This window comes from Procambarus clarkii, chromosome 39 (assembly GCF_040958095.1).
Source record: "Procambarus clarkii isolate CNS0578487 chromosome 39, FALCON_Pclarkii_2.0, whole genome shotgun sequence".
Classification (NCBI taxonomy): domain Eukaryota; kingdom Metazoa; phylum Arthropoda; class Malacostraca; order Decapoda; family Cambaridae; genus Procambarus; species Procambarus clarkii.
This window is the reverse complement of record NC_091188.1, coordinates 2,497,292-2,514,791: the sequence shown is the minus strand read 5'-3', so window position 1 is coordinate 2,514,791 and position 17,500 is coordinate 2,497,292. Positions and strand designations below refer to the sequence as shown.

Below are 17,500 nucleotides of genomic sequence, written 5' to 3'. Positions count from 1 at the left end.
TCATGTTCCCGATCTTCCTGTCTGATTTACGACATATGGGAGGACGGTGGCCGCATTGGTCTGACAAGACACTGACTGCTACCCGTGTTCGATGAGAACGAGACCTGCACCAATCCGTCGAAGCCGAGGGCCAAGCCGAGCTTCCAGGACGCAAGAAGGAACAGCGAATCCCTTAACTAATCCAAGGAGCCAGTCAGTAGTCTTTTGGGGATGGTGGTCGGGGAAGCGGGAGACGAAGCGGTACGCCACTTCGATGAACTTCCCATCGGGAAATCCCGAACTGGTCTTTCGTGTGCAGCAATACATAAGGATGGGTGTTGAGACTGTGCGAGATATGCGTAAGTAAACACATAGGAGAATGAAATGAAAACAATCAAAACGCTTTCGTGATTTAATACATTATCAAGGAATACTGTAATGCAGTATATGTTGACGCGTATACTTATATTCACTAGTCTATTAGTGGTATTAAACCACAAGTGTACTCCAGTAGTGTGCTGTCAGTGGGTAGAATGACCGATGCTTTCGGTAAAGCATATTTCACTTTATGACTGACTGGATAAAATTATTTCACACTTGAAAGGGTTGAGATCGAGACTGTATTGCATCTGGGTCTTCATCTGCTGGCAATCTAATAGCAGACACTCTTGTGTACCTGTCAAAGCGCCGTTGTCAAGATAGCAGATGTTGTATTAGTTCGTTAATCTGATAGTTATCTTCCTAACATGTGTGCAGTATCTTATATGTAACAAAAACTCATGTATATCACGTTTTACTTATTATTTACTTTTCATTTTATATATATTTTTTATTTTACTTTTCATCTTATATATATTTTTTTTAATTGATATTGATTGTCTTTAACATTATTTTATTTTATAAATATTACTATCATTAGTAATATCATATAATTTCGTTCAGGTGGTTTACAACGACAAAATAACCATAACAACCGTTCTGAACTTCTCTTATTTTCGTTCACTCCAGGAGTGAAGAAACTGAACACAATGAAACATTTGTCTTAAAGATGTGGTAAGATTTTTCTTATCTCCGAGCATTGTTTTAAAGCATTAATCCACCAAATTAATTGTTTTTTAAAGTAAATCCACCAAATGCATTGTTTTAGAACATAAATCCACCAAATGCATTGTTTTTAAAGCATAAATCCACCAAATGCATTGTTTTAAAGCATAAATCCACCAAATGCATTGTTTAAAGCATAAATCCACCAAATGCATTGTTTTAAAGCATAAATCCACCAAATGCATTGTTTTAAAGCGTAAATCCACCAAATGCATTGTTTTAAAGCGTAAATCCACCAAATGCATTGGTTTAAAGCGTAAATCCACCAAATGCATTGGTTTAAAGCGTAAATCCACCAAATGCATTGGTTTAAAGCGTAAATCCACCAAATGCATTGGTTTTAAAGCATAACCTCACCAAATGCATCCCGGAAAGGTTCAGTGTTTAAGAAAAATAATTATTTTCAGTGAAACAGAAGGGTTTTTCAGTTTTCAAAAGGTCGTTGACATAAATATCAGCTGGAGAGCTATTGTTTATTTTCTTTTCTGTCTAGCTGCAGCTCGGTTTAACGCACTGCCGCCCAGAGTGTGTGTGTGTGCGTGTGTGTGTGTGTGTGTGTGTGTGTGTGTGTGTGTGTGTGTGTGTGTGTGTGTGTGTGTGTGTGTGTGTGTGTGTGTGTGTGTGTGTGTGTGTGTGTGTGTGTGTGTGTGTGTGTGTGTGTGTGTGTGTGTGCGTGTGTGTGTGTGTGTGTGTGTGTGTGCGTGTGTGTGTGTGTGTGTGTGTGTGTGTGTGTGTGTGTGTGTGTGTGTGTGTGTGTGTGTGTGTGTGTGTGTGTGTGTGTGTGTACTCACCTACTTGTGCTTGCGGGGGTTGAGCTCTGCTCTTTCGGCCCGACTTTAAACTGTCGATCAATCAACTGTTACTAGCTACTAATATATATATATATATATATATATATATATATATATATATATATATATATATATATATATATATATATATATATATATATATATATATATATATACATTGCACTGAACAGTAATAACTCAAAATGAAAAACCACGAGGCAACAAAAATGAAAATATGCATTCTGTCTAAACGAATTAAGAAAGGAAGAGTTATTTTATCACAACAATTGATCAAACTAACAAGAATTGATACGAACAAAAATATGATAGACCCAAATATGTTTATGAAGTGCAGATTGGAGGACAGACATAAATTCCAAGGATTCCAATTTGCGTAACAACAATTAGAGAAACGAGAGTTATCATTAGGAAATGAGACAAGTCTCATAACTGATAATGCCAAAGTAATGGGTGATGAACAAATCCACAAGAGCCGTGATGCGGATTCGAACCTACGTCCGAGAGCATCCAAGACGCTGCCTAATCGACTGAGCTACGACATGATTTGTTCCTTTGATGCATACGCTATTGTGATTTCTGTGTGTAATGGGTGATATTTTTAAACAAATACTTTCTATTTACTAGATAAATACTTAATATTGTACCTGTTAGTTATCAAAGTTTGCAGGTGACGAGGAAATAGTTAACTAGAGTATTGGAGTTAGAAACAATTAGAAAGTCAGAATTGTTAAAATATAAAGCAACAGGTACCACAAGGCTGGTAGGCGAGGCATGAAGAGCTGGATTTCACTCCCTCGTAGACACTGAGAGGCAAGTACTCACCCTGATGCCTCTGGCCGTAGAGGACGTAGTGAGCGGCAGTGTCAGGCACTACTTGCAGTGATCCACCCTTCGGCTGCCCCTGCACCCGCCTCCACCAGGGCTCCACACTCGCCCCATCAACACTCCTCCTGCAGGAGAAATACACCATAATAAAATAATATGACCTTACTACATCCCTTATTTGTTACGTTAGTGAAGCTCAATCCTGAGCAAAATAATATAGCCTAATTCATCAAAATAGTTATCATAAAAGTATCATGAGCAGCAGGCATTAATAATGATGATCTTATACAGTGCAAACAAACAAATGATGGTTGTAGAGAAGTGGTGCTAACTGTTCGCTAAACTGCTTAAAGCTGATCTGTTTCTTTCGTTATTAGTCATTAAACTTCTCAGGTAAAGGTGAGAGGTAAAGTCAAAGCGTAAAATTTTCTAAATACTCAGAACAAAATTAAATTGATTAGTTTTTACTTTCCTAATGAGAAAAACAATATATTTTGTTGTTTAAAAATGCATTGTATTCAACATTTGTAAATCTGTCTCAGGATATGAAACTTGCAGCAATAGTTATGTCTTAATTAATTTCAATAACCTGAATTTGCCTTAGCGCCACCATCTCTAATGGCCTTGACCGGGACAGGAACCCGCCGGTTTGTCAAACACATTTTAATTTTAAACTGACATTTACGTCTTCTGTGGATAGATGGTTCCATGGGTTTATTACCCTAATGTATGAGTAAAATAATCGACTAATTCTGACATATTGGTGAGTCTCACACTGAACCTTCTAGTAAGGGGGTTTGGATTGATATCTTTCAGTTTGTTTAGTGTTTGAAGGTCTCGTGAGATCAGGCCCATCATGTCTGGTTTGTGGTGCTGTGGGTTCTGGGGCCCTCAACCGGTCCTTATTTGAGAACAAACTTAGTTTGGTACACACACAGATCCCAATAACGTGATAACGTCTGGGATGATCCCGAACGTAGGTTAAAATCCTCGTCACGGCCCTTGTGGATTTGTTCTTAGTTTGGTATATTTTTCCACCTCTCAGTGATGAAGATTTCTCAGAGCAGACATGTCCTTTGAGGAAGATTTCCCCATGTTTAGACGCAGTTGTCCAGATGAGGACGCACCAGACATGTGTGCAGAAGAATTGCCACATTTTTTCCCCATGAAATCAAAGATTAGTTTGATTATTCCAAAGATTAGGAGAGCTTTTCGCCTCCATCAATCTGCTACGTGGCCGTGTTGTTGATACAATAGCTGTGATGTGCATTTATGTCTTATATGCAACGTCTTGTTTTTTCAATTTTGTAAAGCATTTGCCAGTCGCAGAGAGTAACGGAGCTGAAAATTAGACGCCAAAACCCCACACATCTAAAAGCAAAGAAAGTGAAGACGTTTCGGTCCCTCCCGGACCATAATCATGTCGTGTAAAGAAAGTGGTGGAGAAAGTAATAGGTACGAATGTGACGTAAAAAGCGAGAACGTAAGAATTAAACCATAAGAGATTAAGCATAAAGAAAACCGTAGATAGGGATTGTGGCGAAGGGGTGAGACAGAAACAAAAAAAGAACGCCACAGAGAAAAAAAGAGATCATAGAGGTTCTGAAGCTATGTCAGATCATGTTGTTAAGAAGGTTAGAGCATTTAAGTATGTACTGAGGAAGGTCAGAGTCATCAGCAACAAAGCCGGGGCTAAGATTAATGTTGTGTATGGGATCTGAGTCAACAAGACGGCGTCTGTGAAGAGTTGATGAAGGAAAGATTATTTTAGAAGATGAGGATAATTAGTACTCTACAGGATGTTTAGTTCCTAACATGACAGAGAGACGCTGGTTCAACTCACTTCATTGCGCCAAAAATTAATTGCAATATAAAATGTGAACAATACAAGATAATCATTACGGAATAAATTGTGTAATGCCGGTAAATAAATGTTTCAGTCTTTTTCAGAGAGTGAGAATTAATCTTTTTCTTTAGTTTCCGAGCTTATTATTATTATATATTTTTATCATAATAAAATGTAAGATCATAAACGTTCACTCAGACACTACACTCGTGCATGTTCTCAGTAATTGACGAAAATAAAATAAAAAACATTGAATTAAAATAAAGAAATAAGATTTAAGGGAAAACAGGAAGAGGGAAGAGAGTTTCAAGGGGATGGTTAGGAGATGATATAAGTTTCCAGGAAAATCAGCAGAGAGGAGTTTACCTGTAAGAGCTGCCCGGATGAGGTCCGAGTTGGTCTTCCTCTGGTCTCCTCCACTACTGTCAGCCTCGGCCCTCGTCAGCTTGTCCTCCACTCCACGCTGACTGGCAATGTCCGCTTCATCCTCTATTCCAACTTTCCTGTCAATTCTATCTCCCTTATTGCCAAACTTATCAGAAACTTCGATCGTGTTCATGGTGTCCATTTTCTCGATTTTTCTCGTTTTCTTTGTGCCTAATTTTAGAAGTAACTTCAGCTTTGTTGTAGTTTCATCCGGAACGCTGAGATCTGCCGCCATTTCTTCAGGGTTTTCTACGCCGTGCTTCCCATCATGGCTTTGTTGCACGTCGTCTCCGTCTTTATATTCGTTTGGAGGTTTGCCTTCCTCCTCCTCTCCTCCTGCGTGTTTTTTCCTCTGCGGCTGTGCCTGCTTCTGCGACTCGACGTCAGCTGATAAGAGCGAAGCATCGGCCACGATGAGTGAATTGTGTTTACCAGTCAGCTGTTTTCTGGCGTCCTCGTAACTGGCCACAAGGTAACAAACTCCTCTCTCCTGAAAAAAAAAATATATATATATGTATTGATACATATTATACATTCAAGCTCAAAGCTATATAAACTGTTCCTTAGTTAATTAATTTATATAAATTGGCTATCACATATTTTAATATTGTCGTGATTTTCTCAGTAGTTGATTTAATGTATGCAACTAAACTTAATCTACCCGACACCAGCGTATATGTTCACACACTTCAACACACCAGGCAAGAGGACGGCCAGATTCATGTTCCCTCTAATAGAGTAATTTCGACGAACTTCGCATCTTAAATGCGCAAACTACATACACTATTTTAACAACAGTTTTACAATCACACTCAACAGTTTTAAAATTTCTCTTCTTGTAATGAGGAGAAACATGATTACAGAGAGTGCAGTTCTGCCTGACAAAGTTTACAGAGCTTAACGAGATTAACCAAAACAGGAGAGAACTGGATTGATTGCATTTTTCTTATTTACTAAAACGCTTTTTGTATGAGATGGAGAAACAAGCTGGGAAAACTGGATAGATATTAGAATGGGTAATAGAGCTTGTGACAGATAGGAAACGGGGTCACAGTCAGAAAGAAAATGTCGAAATGGATTGATGGAGGAAGCTGGGCCTCTCAAGACTCAACCCTTGGAACTCTGCTGAACCTCATCGATGGTGCTGACCTTTCCTGAGGCGGAAAGGCTCCCACGTGTCAATGTTTACAGATGACGGAATCTAATGGAGAGAGTTTCAACTAAAGAGTCTCACAGGCTGGTTCAGAAGGTCCTAGACACTCTAAAAAGAGTGTTTAGTACCTTCTGAACTCTGACACCACACACAGATAAACGTTACAAATATCGTGTTTATAGAGAGTAAAAACACTCTAAAAGAGTGTTTAGGGCCGTCTAAAGAAACTAGGCAGACAGGGACAGCCTTCTAAAAATTCGGAAAAATAGGAAGAGAGATTAAGTGTGGAAGTAAAACACGCCTGTGGATCGGGAGATAAGCAAGTGTAATGCACTAAAAAAAGAGGTGAATACCACCTCTAGCCAACGGTTTTTAAGAGGAAAAACAGTTGGAACTAAAAACGCCTAAAGCAATTACAAGTCCATTTAACACCAGCGACGAGGCGGGACCCAAGACCCAGATTTTTGCCTACCATAAAGACTAATAGATAAACAATGACAGGAAAGCACACAATATTGTACACATTTTCATTATATTCAGCTCTTTCTTAATTGCATTAACTAGAAAAATAACGCACAAGAAACTAATAACATCTTAGTGAAGTGAGTTAAGAAGTCCCCCACTCAGCTTACACATTAGCGACGATGACAAGGTCGTCCTCTGGCAAGTGCTTCAGGTGGTCCTCGAGCCTCGAGTCCTCCTCACACCTTCCTGTGGGACACCAGTTCCTCAGCACCTGTCACCGAGAAACACCCACCGACGGAGGAGTATTACTAATCTTCTGTTCACAGGCTGACTGCTGTCAGCAGAGCGAAATGATCAGCAACTTTTCGGTATAATTGTATTATTGTTTAATATTATTTATTCATTTATTATTATTATTATTATTATTATTATTATTATTATTATTATTATTATTATTATTATTATTATTATTATTATATTATTATTATGTAATAGACACTTTAGAAAACATGTACCATATTGGAACATAACATTTATGATTAGTTAGAAATATTTCAGTCTTCCGAATTGTTAGGGTGACGAACTGGCTTGCCGACTAAGGTACTACGGGCTCACCATAGCCCGTACTGCTTGGAACTTTATGTTCCAGGTAGCGAATCTTTAACAACAACAACAACTTGCCGCCTTGCCGGATCTGCAACCGATCAGTGAGTCAACAGACCAGCTGGAAGCAGATCCACTTGCCTAACACTCATCAACAGACTGACTCAACAACAGACTGAACTGGAAGTGGACTACATTAACAGAAGATGGACTCATCAAGACGACTAAGGGGGACTCACCTTGACGCTGGGGTACTGGAACCTGCAGGCTGAGTGACTCACCTGAAACGCTGGGGTACTGGAACCTGCAGGCTGAGTGACTCACCTGAACGCTGGGGTACTGGAACCTGCAGGCTGAGTGACTCACCTGAACGCTGGGGTACTGAGAACCTGCAGGCTGAGTGACTCACCTGAACGCTGGGGTACTGGAACCTGCAGGCTGAGTGACTCACCTGAACGCTGGGGGTACTGGAACCTGCAGGCTGAGTCACTCACCTGAACGCTGGGGTACTGGAACCTGCAGGCTGAGTCACTCACCTGAACGCTGGGGGTACTGGAAACCTGCAGGCTGAGTGCAGGAAGCTGTCCTCCTTATCAGTGAGTTGCCGGCCAGAACCACCACATGGAGACCTACGACCAGGTGAGGTGGTGAAAAAAAAACTATCTTCACAAGTTGATATAAGTGAGAATAAATATATATGAGTAAACAGAAATCAGAACAAATCATCAACGATTGATAGATAATAAGTGGATAAGAAAGATTATAATTAGCACGTCAGGTATAAACAGCAGTGGTAGATAATCAGAAACGGTAGGTGTTGACCAGACCACATACTAGAAGGTGAAGGGACGACGACGTTTCGGTCCGTCCTGGACCATTCTCAAGTCGTTTCGGTCCAGGACGGACCGAAACGTCGTCGTCCCTTCACCTTCTAGTATGTAGTCTGGTCAACATACTTCAGCCACGTTATTGTGACTCATCGCCTGTAGAACGGTAGGTAATCAAAGCTAGTAAAGGTGGGAAATGAGAACTAAACCTCATTTCCCCATAACCACAGTAAGGTAAGCACACTACTTACCTACAACATTATTTTGGAACTCGTCCGCTCCCGCCACCGCCCACATAACGAACAAACACTAACAACGAGAGCGCATCTAGCCATTGTGACCAGCAGGTGAAGAGTGCGCGTGAGCTCCAACACCAACACGACGTGTCTGACCCGCCGGGCGAGTCAACACTCGCCTGACACTCACCAGGAAACCCGCCGACAAATAATAGCTCTGCCGCTCTGCCGCTCTGCCGTCGTCACCAGGATAAATATCATTTAAATAAAAAAAACTCCACGGCTGCTACACTGCAAATATTCTCGTTATCCGGAAACTGACTCATTCGGCAAGGGAGAAATATCAGTGTATCCGCGTCTTAACCGGTCACCAGTCAAGGTCAGGGATGCGCCCCGAAGGGCTCCGGGAGACCTAACAACGTAGCAGAAATATGGCTCTGAAAAGTCGCATTATCCAACATCATTCCCAGTGCCCCCGAGCTGTGAGAGCGTGGCGTGCTGTCCTCAAGCAGCTGGGACGTGGTGAGGATGTCTTCAAATAACTTGGAGGAGGAGTATGGGGTGCACAGTAACCTACCACACAAACAGTATGAGTATGGGTGCACAATAAACTACCACTCACAGTATGAGTATGGGTGCACAGTAAACTACCACTCACAGTATGAGTATGGGTGTGCACAGTAAACTACACTCACAGTATGAGTATGGGGTGCACAGTAAACTACCACTCACAGTATGAGTATGGGGTGCACAGTAAACTAGGAGCCGGCTGGGGGGCAACAAAAACAAATAAAGTGGTCATTAATGCCACAATTTAGGTCTCATTTAAGTGGCTTTGTATTAAGTATGTAGCGAGAAGATTATCCCAATAATATATTCGCTACTAGTATTTAAATATAACGCCTGTCTATGTAAACTAAATCTAATTATGCTATGTTTTCATGTTTTAAATGTAAAATTAAAGTGAAATTGGTACTGATATTTAATTTAGCCATCCAGCTGTGCCACGTCCAAGTACAGAAACCTCATTTTCATAAACTATTCATCTCGTTGTAAAAAATTCCCGCAGAGCGATGAGAAACGTCCCAGAAACCTAAAGTTCCGGCTCGCAAAATTAATGGGAATTCTATGCCTCGGGATCGATAGGTTAGGTGGGTTACTTGGATTCGTACGTTTATGGTTACGTTTGAGGGGTCGAATTTTTTACTGAGTGGCAAATCCAGAGAACGGGCTGGGATGAGGGTCTCAGGATTAACAATTCCACAATCAGGATCCCAGCGTTAAGGGAAGGGTACTTAATCAGAATCATACAATACTGATTAAGGTAGATTCCCCTACTTTTAAAAGGCCGGACGTGACTCACACGAGTGGCAGCAGCTTTTAAGCTCACAATTCTAACTGTAAAAGAGTAAATATCCGAAAATGCATTAAAAATCTATGAAAGTTCATCGTACACAAACATTTTCTTAATATGGCATCAACATAGAAAATGGTTCTTTCTCGCTATCGTAAGGTGGGTCCTGCATTAAAAAACCAATGTGCGCTTTATTCACGTGCAACCTACTTACCTTACAACAGTTATTACTAATGGGTCTTGGAGTTTTGGAGGAGAAGGTACCTAAAGCTTTTGGATGGTATTCTCATTCCTTGTGTTAAGCTCTTCCAACTATATAATAAAATTAAACATTTGTTTGAAGGATTCGCCAAACTGGTTTAACATTTAGAGAAGAGATCTTTCTGCTTAGTGGTTCTAGAAGATGATCTGGCAAGCTTGCAGTTGTTTATTCTTGAGTGGCTCGCTGAAGAGAGAAGTGCTGCACATTCAGTGTTTGGCCAAACCCAGCTTTGCTTCACCTAACTGTCTGAGAGACGTGGACAGCAGCCGCTTGAATCAACTTACAAAAAATTCAAAATTCAAATGTTTATTCAGGTAAAGTACATACATACAAGAGGTTATACAAAAATTGATAGATTTATAATAGAGCTAGTACATACAATGCCTAAAGCCACTATACGCAAAGCGTAACGCAAAGTGTAACGCAAAGCGCAAAGATTACCAATCGTATGGTACTTAGAATTCAGAACAATTTCAAGTGAGATCTACAAATTTATAGAGTTCACTTATGATAATTAACTTAGATATGTCTTGTTTATATCTGTCACATCAGTGCTAGTTAGGGGGGGGTAGAAACCCTCTTAAAAAATACAAGAGGAGGTATGGCTGGTTGGAATAATTATATTAATGAACTCCAAAACAAATCTATCTCGGTTGTATAGATAGGCTAATTCGATAGTTCTTTCTTGACTCACATTCGAACAAACGGGAATTCCGGGTTCGAATCCCGAGCTAAACACAAATTGTTGGGCACGTTTCGTTTCACCTAATCCCCCTGTTCACCTCGCAGTAAACAGGTGTCCAGGAATTAGTCAGCTAATTGTGGGACTGCATCCAGGGAAGGGTCAGTAGTTCGACCTCAGGGGGAGACCTCGATATAAGTTATGCCTGTCTGAAACAGGCTGCCTGTCTCCCATAAAATGAATTAAATTAAAATGAATAATCTATGGAAAGATGCAGGGTGTCCCAGAGCTGGCTGCAGGCTACCCCAGATGAGACGTAGCATTTGGGGTTTAATATTATCTAGCCATTAACAAGATTCAGAAATAGACAAATAATTTTGAGAGGTTGAAGGTTGCAGCTAACCTTTCCAAAAAAAAAAAAACTTTATGTATTTTTGGGTGGAAATTAGAAAACCGAAAAGTTCATAAAAAAGTGATAATGAACGTCATGTTTACACCTGTTCGTCATAGACACACTTGCACGACGTTAATCATTGTAACCATCTTCACTATCAGCGATCATTATCACTGTAAACCACCTACAGCCACACAACTTTCATGTAAGTGTTTTACTTTACCCGGTAATTAGTAGCGATTACACCGGATAGTTTTTATGGTCTGCATAAAAACAATTCGAAACAGAAATGACACATAAAATAAAAGTCATAAAAAAAAGTTTCACTTAACGAAAAATATGTATTTAGGGCGCAGCGTGCAAGAAGGCACCAATTATCAGAGGTCTCCAGTGTGGGGACTTGGACCTCACACGGCCTCCCAGTGTGAGGTGGTCGTACCTCACACGACCTGCAGTGTGAGGTGGTCGTACCTCACACGACCTGCAGTGTGAGGTGGTCATACCTCACACGGGCTCCAGTATGAGGTGGTCGTACCTCACACGACCTGCAGTGTGAGGTGGTCGTACCTCACACGACCTCCAGTGTGAGGTGGTCGTACCTCACACGACCTGCAGTGTGAGGTGATCATACCTCACACGACCTGCAGTGTGAGGTGGTCGTACCTCACACGACCTCCAGTGTGAGGTGGTCGTACCTCACACGACCTGCAGTGTGAGGTGGTCGTACCTCACACGACCTGCAGTGTGAGGTGGTCGTACCTCACACGACCTGCAGTGTGAGGTGGTCGTACCTCACACGAACCTGCAGTGTGAGGTGGTCATACCTCACACGACCTCCAGTGTGAGGTGGTCGTACCTCACACGACCTGCAGTGTGAGGTGGTCGTACCTCACACGACCTGCAGTGTGAGGTGGTCATACCTCACACGACCTCCAGTGTGAGGTGGTCATACCTCACACGACCTCCAGTGTGAGGTGGTCGTACCTCACAAGGCCTCCAGTATGAGGGAGTTGGAAATACGTGTGATTTCTCTTTGTGTTTCAATCAGTCAATTTTTGTCCAAGAGAAAGAGGTCTTCATGGCGTGATGATGACTACATCAATTCAAGTCTTGCATAAGCGAGCGCTCCGGTGCATTCAGCTCCCACTATTGTTATCTGTGATTATATTTGGAACGAGTGAATTGATTGTTACACAGCATTATCCAGTTGTTAGACACCCAAGGAGCGTTGAAATATGTGATCACAAGGTTTTCAAAACCACAGAATTATATTATTTATCCAACACGTTCTCATTTTATTAAGTCCAAAATTGGATCTATAACATTATTACGAAATTTGAATAGAATTGTTTCAAATTATTCCTAATTATCAAAATTGCAACTTCTACTCGGAAACCATCTTCTAAGATTTCAATATATGGAATCAGCACTTAATGTCCAACATTAGAAAAAGTGCAAATTTTCACTACAATCAAATACACGATTTAACCAAGCCTAGTCTACTCTAATGTATCTAACCTAAAGTAACTTATCCGAGCCTAATTAAACCATGCCTAACATGACCTCTTTCTAAATTAACTTAACCTAGCCTAAACTAATAAAACCTAGCCTAACTTGACTTAATATAACGTAACGTAACGTAACTTAACCTACCCAAGCGAAACTTACCTTAACATCACACTATACTCGACATTGTACCAACTCTCCTCCCCTCCCCTACACAAAAATAGTAAAAACCTTTATCAAAATAAAAACGCCCTTCCTAGAAACAGAGTAAATTACATGGATAACCATGTACAAAACCGTTTCTGGTATCATCACACTGCCCGAGGCTCAGACACAGCAATACACGTCAAGGACGTGGATCACCTAACATAAGCATGCTAAAATGGCACTCCAGGGAAGGCCTAAGGTGCTAGTTGGACAGCGTTTGTCACACATTTTTGTTGGGCGTTTTGTATTATTTTTTTTAGGGGGTGAGCGTTTTAGATTTTTGGTTTGTTGGGCGTTTTGGATTTTTCTTTTTTGTATCACCACTTTTTGTACGGTTACTGATGGTCGAGTGGTTTAAGGCGCCGAGTACCCCAGTTGCAATGTGCTCCTGGCGGTCCGGGCTCGAGTCACTTCTGGGATGAGGAGTTTTCATTCGCATGTATGCTTGGGGACCATTCAAGCTCGTTCTCAATATTTCTTACATTTTTCTTCACTGTCGAGGGTAATTAAAAAATTAATTCTCCAAGATTCATTTTCACATTGTATTTATAGTCTGCCGCCTAGAAGCGTTTCGCAAAAGACTTGTTACATTTTCAAAGACAAATTTTGCGTACTGTTTCATGCTTATATTCATTTTTGGGTGAGGTTATATGACAAATGTTTTTGGGTGAGGTAACAGAACACAAATCAATGGGTACATTGCGTATTTTATCTTCTTGCTTCTGTGTTGGTTCGGGGTCTTGAAGTGGGTAGAATGTAAGTATGTGTTAATTGGCTGTTGATTGCTGTGTAGACTTTTTGATGTGTAGGGTTTTGCTGACGTCGAATCTCCTGCTGTCGCTGTATCCGATACAGCGACAACAAAAGTCTCATGCGAAATGCTTCTAGGCGTCAGACCATAAATAAAATGTGATATATATATATATATATATATATATATATATATATATATATATATATATATATATATATATATATATATATATATATATATATATATATATATATATATATATATATATATATATATATATATATATATATATATATATATATATATAATTGAGAATTATTGAGTGACCCATAAAAGCAAGTTTTTATCTGGAAACAATGTAATCTTTATTTTATATATAACAAAGTAAGTGGAGCAGAAATGCTGACAACGGAGACACTGAGTAACAAGACAAGAGTTTCATTTTCCGCTACACTCCTGTCCTTGATGGTTCATCTCTCTCTCTCTCTCTCTCTCTCTCTCTCTCTCTCTCTCTCTCTCTCTCTCTCTCTCTCTCTCTCTCTCTCTCTCTCTCTCTCTCTCTCTCTCTCTCTCTCCTTCTCTCTCTCTCTCTCTCTCTCTCTCTCTCTCCTCTCTCCTCTCTCTCTCTCTCTCTCTCTCTCTCTCTCTCTCTCTCTCTCTCTCTCTCTCTCTCTCTCTCTCTCTCTCTCTCTCTCTCTCCTCTCTCTCTCTCTCTCTCTCTCTCTCTCTCTCTCTCTCTCTCTCTCTCTCTCTCTCTCTCTCTCTCTCTCTCTCTCTCTCTCTCTCTCTCTCTCTCTCTCTCTCTCCCTCTCTCTCTCTCTCTCTCTCTCTCTCTCTCTCTCTCTCTCTCTCTCTCTCTCTCTCTCTCTCTCTCTCTCTCTCTCTCTCTCTCTCTCTTTGATTAAAAATCTTTTTTTAATCAATTTTTTATTCAAAGTTATTCCTGTTATTTATTCAAAGTTATCACAAATAAGAGAAGTGGGAAGTACACACACTCACACACAAACTGGACAAAATAAGTATCTGGAGCACCACTTGGCAAATGGAATTTAATGTTAATAAATGCCATGTTAAGAAATGTGGAATAGGAGAACATAGACCCCAGACAACCTATATATTATGTGAGAAATCTTTAAAGAATTCTGAAAAGAAAGAGATCTAGGGGTGGTTCTAGATAGAAAACTATCACCCGAGGACCACATAAAGAATATTGTGCGAGGAGCCTATGCCACGCTTTCTAACTTCAGAATTGCTTTTAAATACATGGATGGCGATATACTAAAGAAATTGTTCACAACTTTTGTTAGGCCAAAGCTAGAATATGCAGCGGTTGTGTGGTGCCCATATCATAAGAAGCACATCAACAAACAGGAAAAGGTGCAAAGACATGCTACTAAGTGGCTCCCAGAACTGAAGGGCTTGAGCTACGAGGAGAGGTTAGAGGCATTAAATATGCCAAAACTAGAAGACAGAAGAAAAAAAGGTGATATGATCACTACATACAAAATAGTAACAGGAATTGATAAAATCGATAGGGAAGATTTCTTGAGACCTGGAACTTTAAGAACAAGAGGTCATAGATATAAACTAGCTAAACAAAGATGCCGAAGAAATATAAGAAAATTCACTTTCACAAACAGAGTGGTAGACGGTTGGAACAAGTTAGGTGAGAAGGAGGTGGAGGCCAAGACCGTCAGTAGTTTCAAAGCGTTATATGACAAAGAGTGCTGGGAAGACGGGACACCACGAGCGTAGCTCTCATCCTGTAACTACACTTAGGTAATTACACACACGCATGCTCACTCGCGCATACACACACATACTCATATATATAATCTGTTTGCATATTGCTCTTTGTCATGGGTGGTGGGAAGAGTAGAGATGTAAGCATCAGCGTACCGCCTGACGCCGCCGTGGTCGAGTGGGGGCCAAGCCACCGGAACCGGCCTGCTTCAGATAGTTAATGTTGTGGATCACTGCGACGTGGCGTGACTGTCAGGAAGCGTGTGTGTGTGTGATGGCCTTGACAGCTTCTACAGATCTCTCACGTTTTATATAATCTGGAGGAATCTGTATCATTCCTTCCATTGTCACAGCGCTGGTTGATGTGCAGGAATGTCAGCTCACATTGGAGCAACTACTGCTTTGTCTGACACGCATCGAATGACCAAGTAGGTCGTTCATGTACTTATGAAGGTCAGCATTTATCAGCTCATACACATCACTTAAAAAAAAAATGTGAGACCGTATAACCTGAAAATTAAATAACCATAAAACTATATTCTTTTTTTATCTTGTAATATTTTTCCTCACAAAATATCACCCATCTCCCCCTTTCCGTCTCTCATCCTGCTGGTTACCCTTCCTCTCCGACCTTCACTCTAATAAAATAAGCCAGTGATCTCGTCTATTTAAGAACAGGTCCAAATGGGAGTTTGTATTGGCGCAAGTGGTCTAACTTGCTAAGCTGCATTAGTGTCCCTGTGAGCGAGCTGCACTAGTCACCTCGCATCCTCGTATAGAATTACTCTATACATAATTTTAAAACTTAGATATTATAGGGAAATGGGACAGGAGTAATTGCTGTAAACAACCGATGGCTAGAAAGGCTGGATCCAAGAGTCAATGCTCGATTCAATCCTGCAGGCACAAATAGAAGTACAAATAGACGAGTTAACACACACACACACAAACACACATACGAGGGGCTATCCACCAGGCTACGAGGGGCCTCGTAGCCTGGTGGATAGCGCGCAGGACTCGTAATTCTGTGGCGCGGGTTCGATTCCCGCACGAGGCAGAAACAAATGGGCAAAGTATCTTTCACCCTGAGTGCCCCTGTTACCTAGCAGTAAATAGGTACCTGGGAGTTAGTCAGCTTGTCACGGGCTGCTTCCTGGTGTGTGTGTGTGTGTTGGGAAAAAAAAACAAAAAAAAGTAGTTAGTAAACAGTTGATTGACAGTTGAGAGGCGGGCCGAAAGAGCAAAGCTCAACCCCCGCAAACACAACTAGGTAAATACACACACACACACACACATACATGGAGAGTGAGAGAGCCTGAGGGCTAACCAGAGAGAACATCGCTCTCTCCCCTCGCTCCTTCGCTCTCGTTCTGGTTCTTCCTTACTATCTCTCCTCTGTTTATCCTCCTCTTATTATTATCCTCCTGTTATTCTTATCCTCCTCTGATAAGAGTCAGAGCGAGGGAGGGAGAACGAGAAGCAAGTGAGCAAAAGGGAGAGGGAGAAACTAGTGAGGGAGGGGGAGACAGAAAGATAGAGATATTACAGTCACAGCCTTATGGTAACAACTGTATGGTATGGTAACAACTCCAACGGAGGTCGCCTGAGGCGAAGCCTCTGTCCTAGTTCGCCTCTGTCCCTCTGTCCTAGTTCGCCTGAAATCTATGTTAGCCTGAGGGCTAACATAGATTTAGGTTAGGATCTACAACTGGAAACTTCATTGACAACTCACATAGAGGAAGTTAATAAAGAACTAGAAAAGTATAAAGAAGAAATAAAAGAGACGTATGCCCAAGTTGTAAAAGAGACGATTAAGGAAGTGTGTTGGAAGTTCAAACCATAAATGATAAACAAGAAGCGGATATTAGGCAAGCAATTAGGAAAGAACTGGTTACCAACAGTAAACTGGTACAAAATACTGTAGACAGAAGTAAGTCCATAATAATTTTGGATGTTTAGAGAAGGAAATTTCATCTAGGGTGGACAGAGCAGCAGCAGAGATGAAAAATCATAGAAAAATTTGTAGGATTAAGAGAAGGCCTAAATTCAAAGGAGCATGTCAGTGATTATAGGAGGATAGGAAAATATGAGAAAGACAAGAACCGCCCCTTAAGGGTGACGTTTAATGGAGTAAAGTATATGACAGAAGTGCTTCGGAACACCAGAAAATTGCAATGTGACGCGGATGGCAAACTTTGGTCAGTAAGACAAAACCTCTTAAAAGAAGACAGAGAAAAGCTAAAAATGAACCTCATTGAAGCGAAACGTCTAAATGGGGATAGAAATGAAGAAGAAAGGAATTCTTTTTACTACAAAGTGTCA

The 17,500-nt window shown here is 40.8% G+C and overlaps 1 protein-coding gene across 1 annotated transcript in view; it reads right to left on the bottom strand.

The window, feature by feature from the left end:
• The window catches only part of LOC138372469 (multifunctional procollagen lysine hydroxylase and glycosyltransferase LH3-like), a 59,960-nt gene that overhangs the window by 25,089 nt on the left and 17,371 nt on the right, over window positions 1–17,500 (bottom strand). Inside the window, 4 exon segments of the mRNA XM_069337930.1 lie at window positions 2,718–2,845; window positions 3,189–3,192; window positions 4,933–5,482; window positions 15,563–15,688. Of these exon segments, the coding sequence (XP_069194031.1) occupies window positions 2,718–2,845; window positions 3,189–3,192; window positions 4,933–5,482; window positions 15,563–15,688 (808 nt within the window).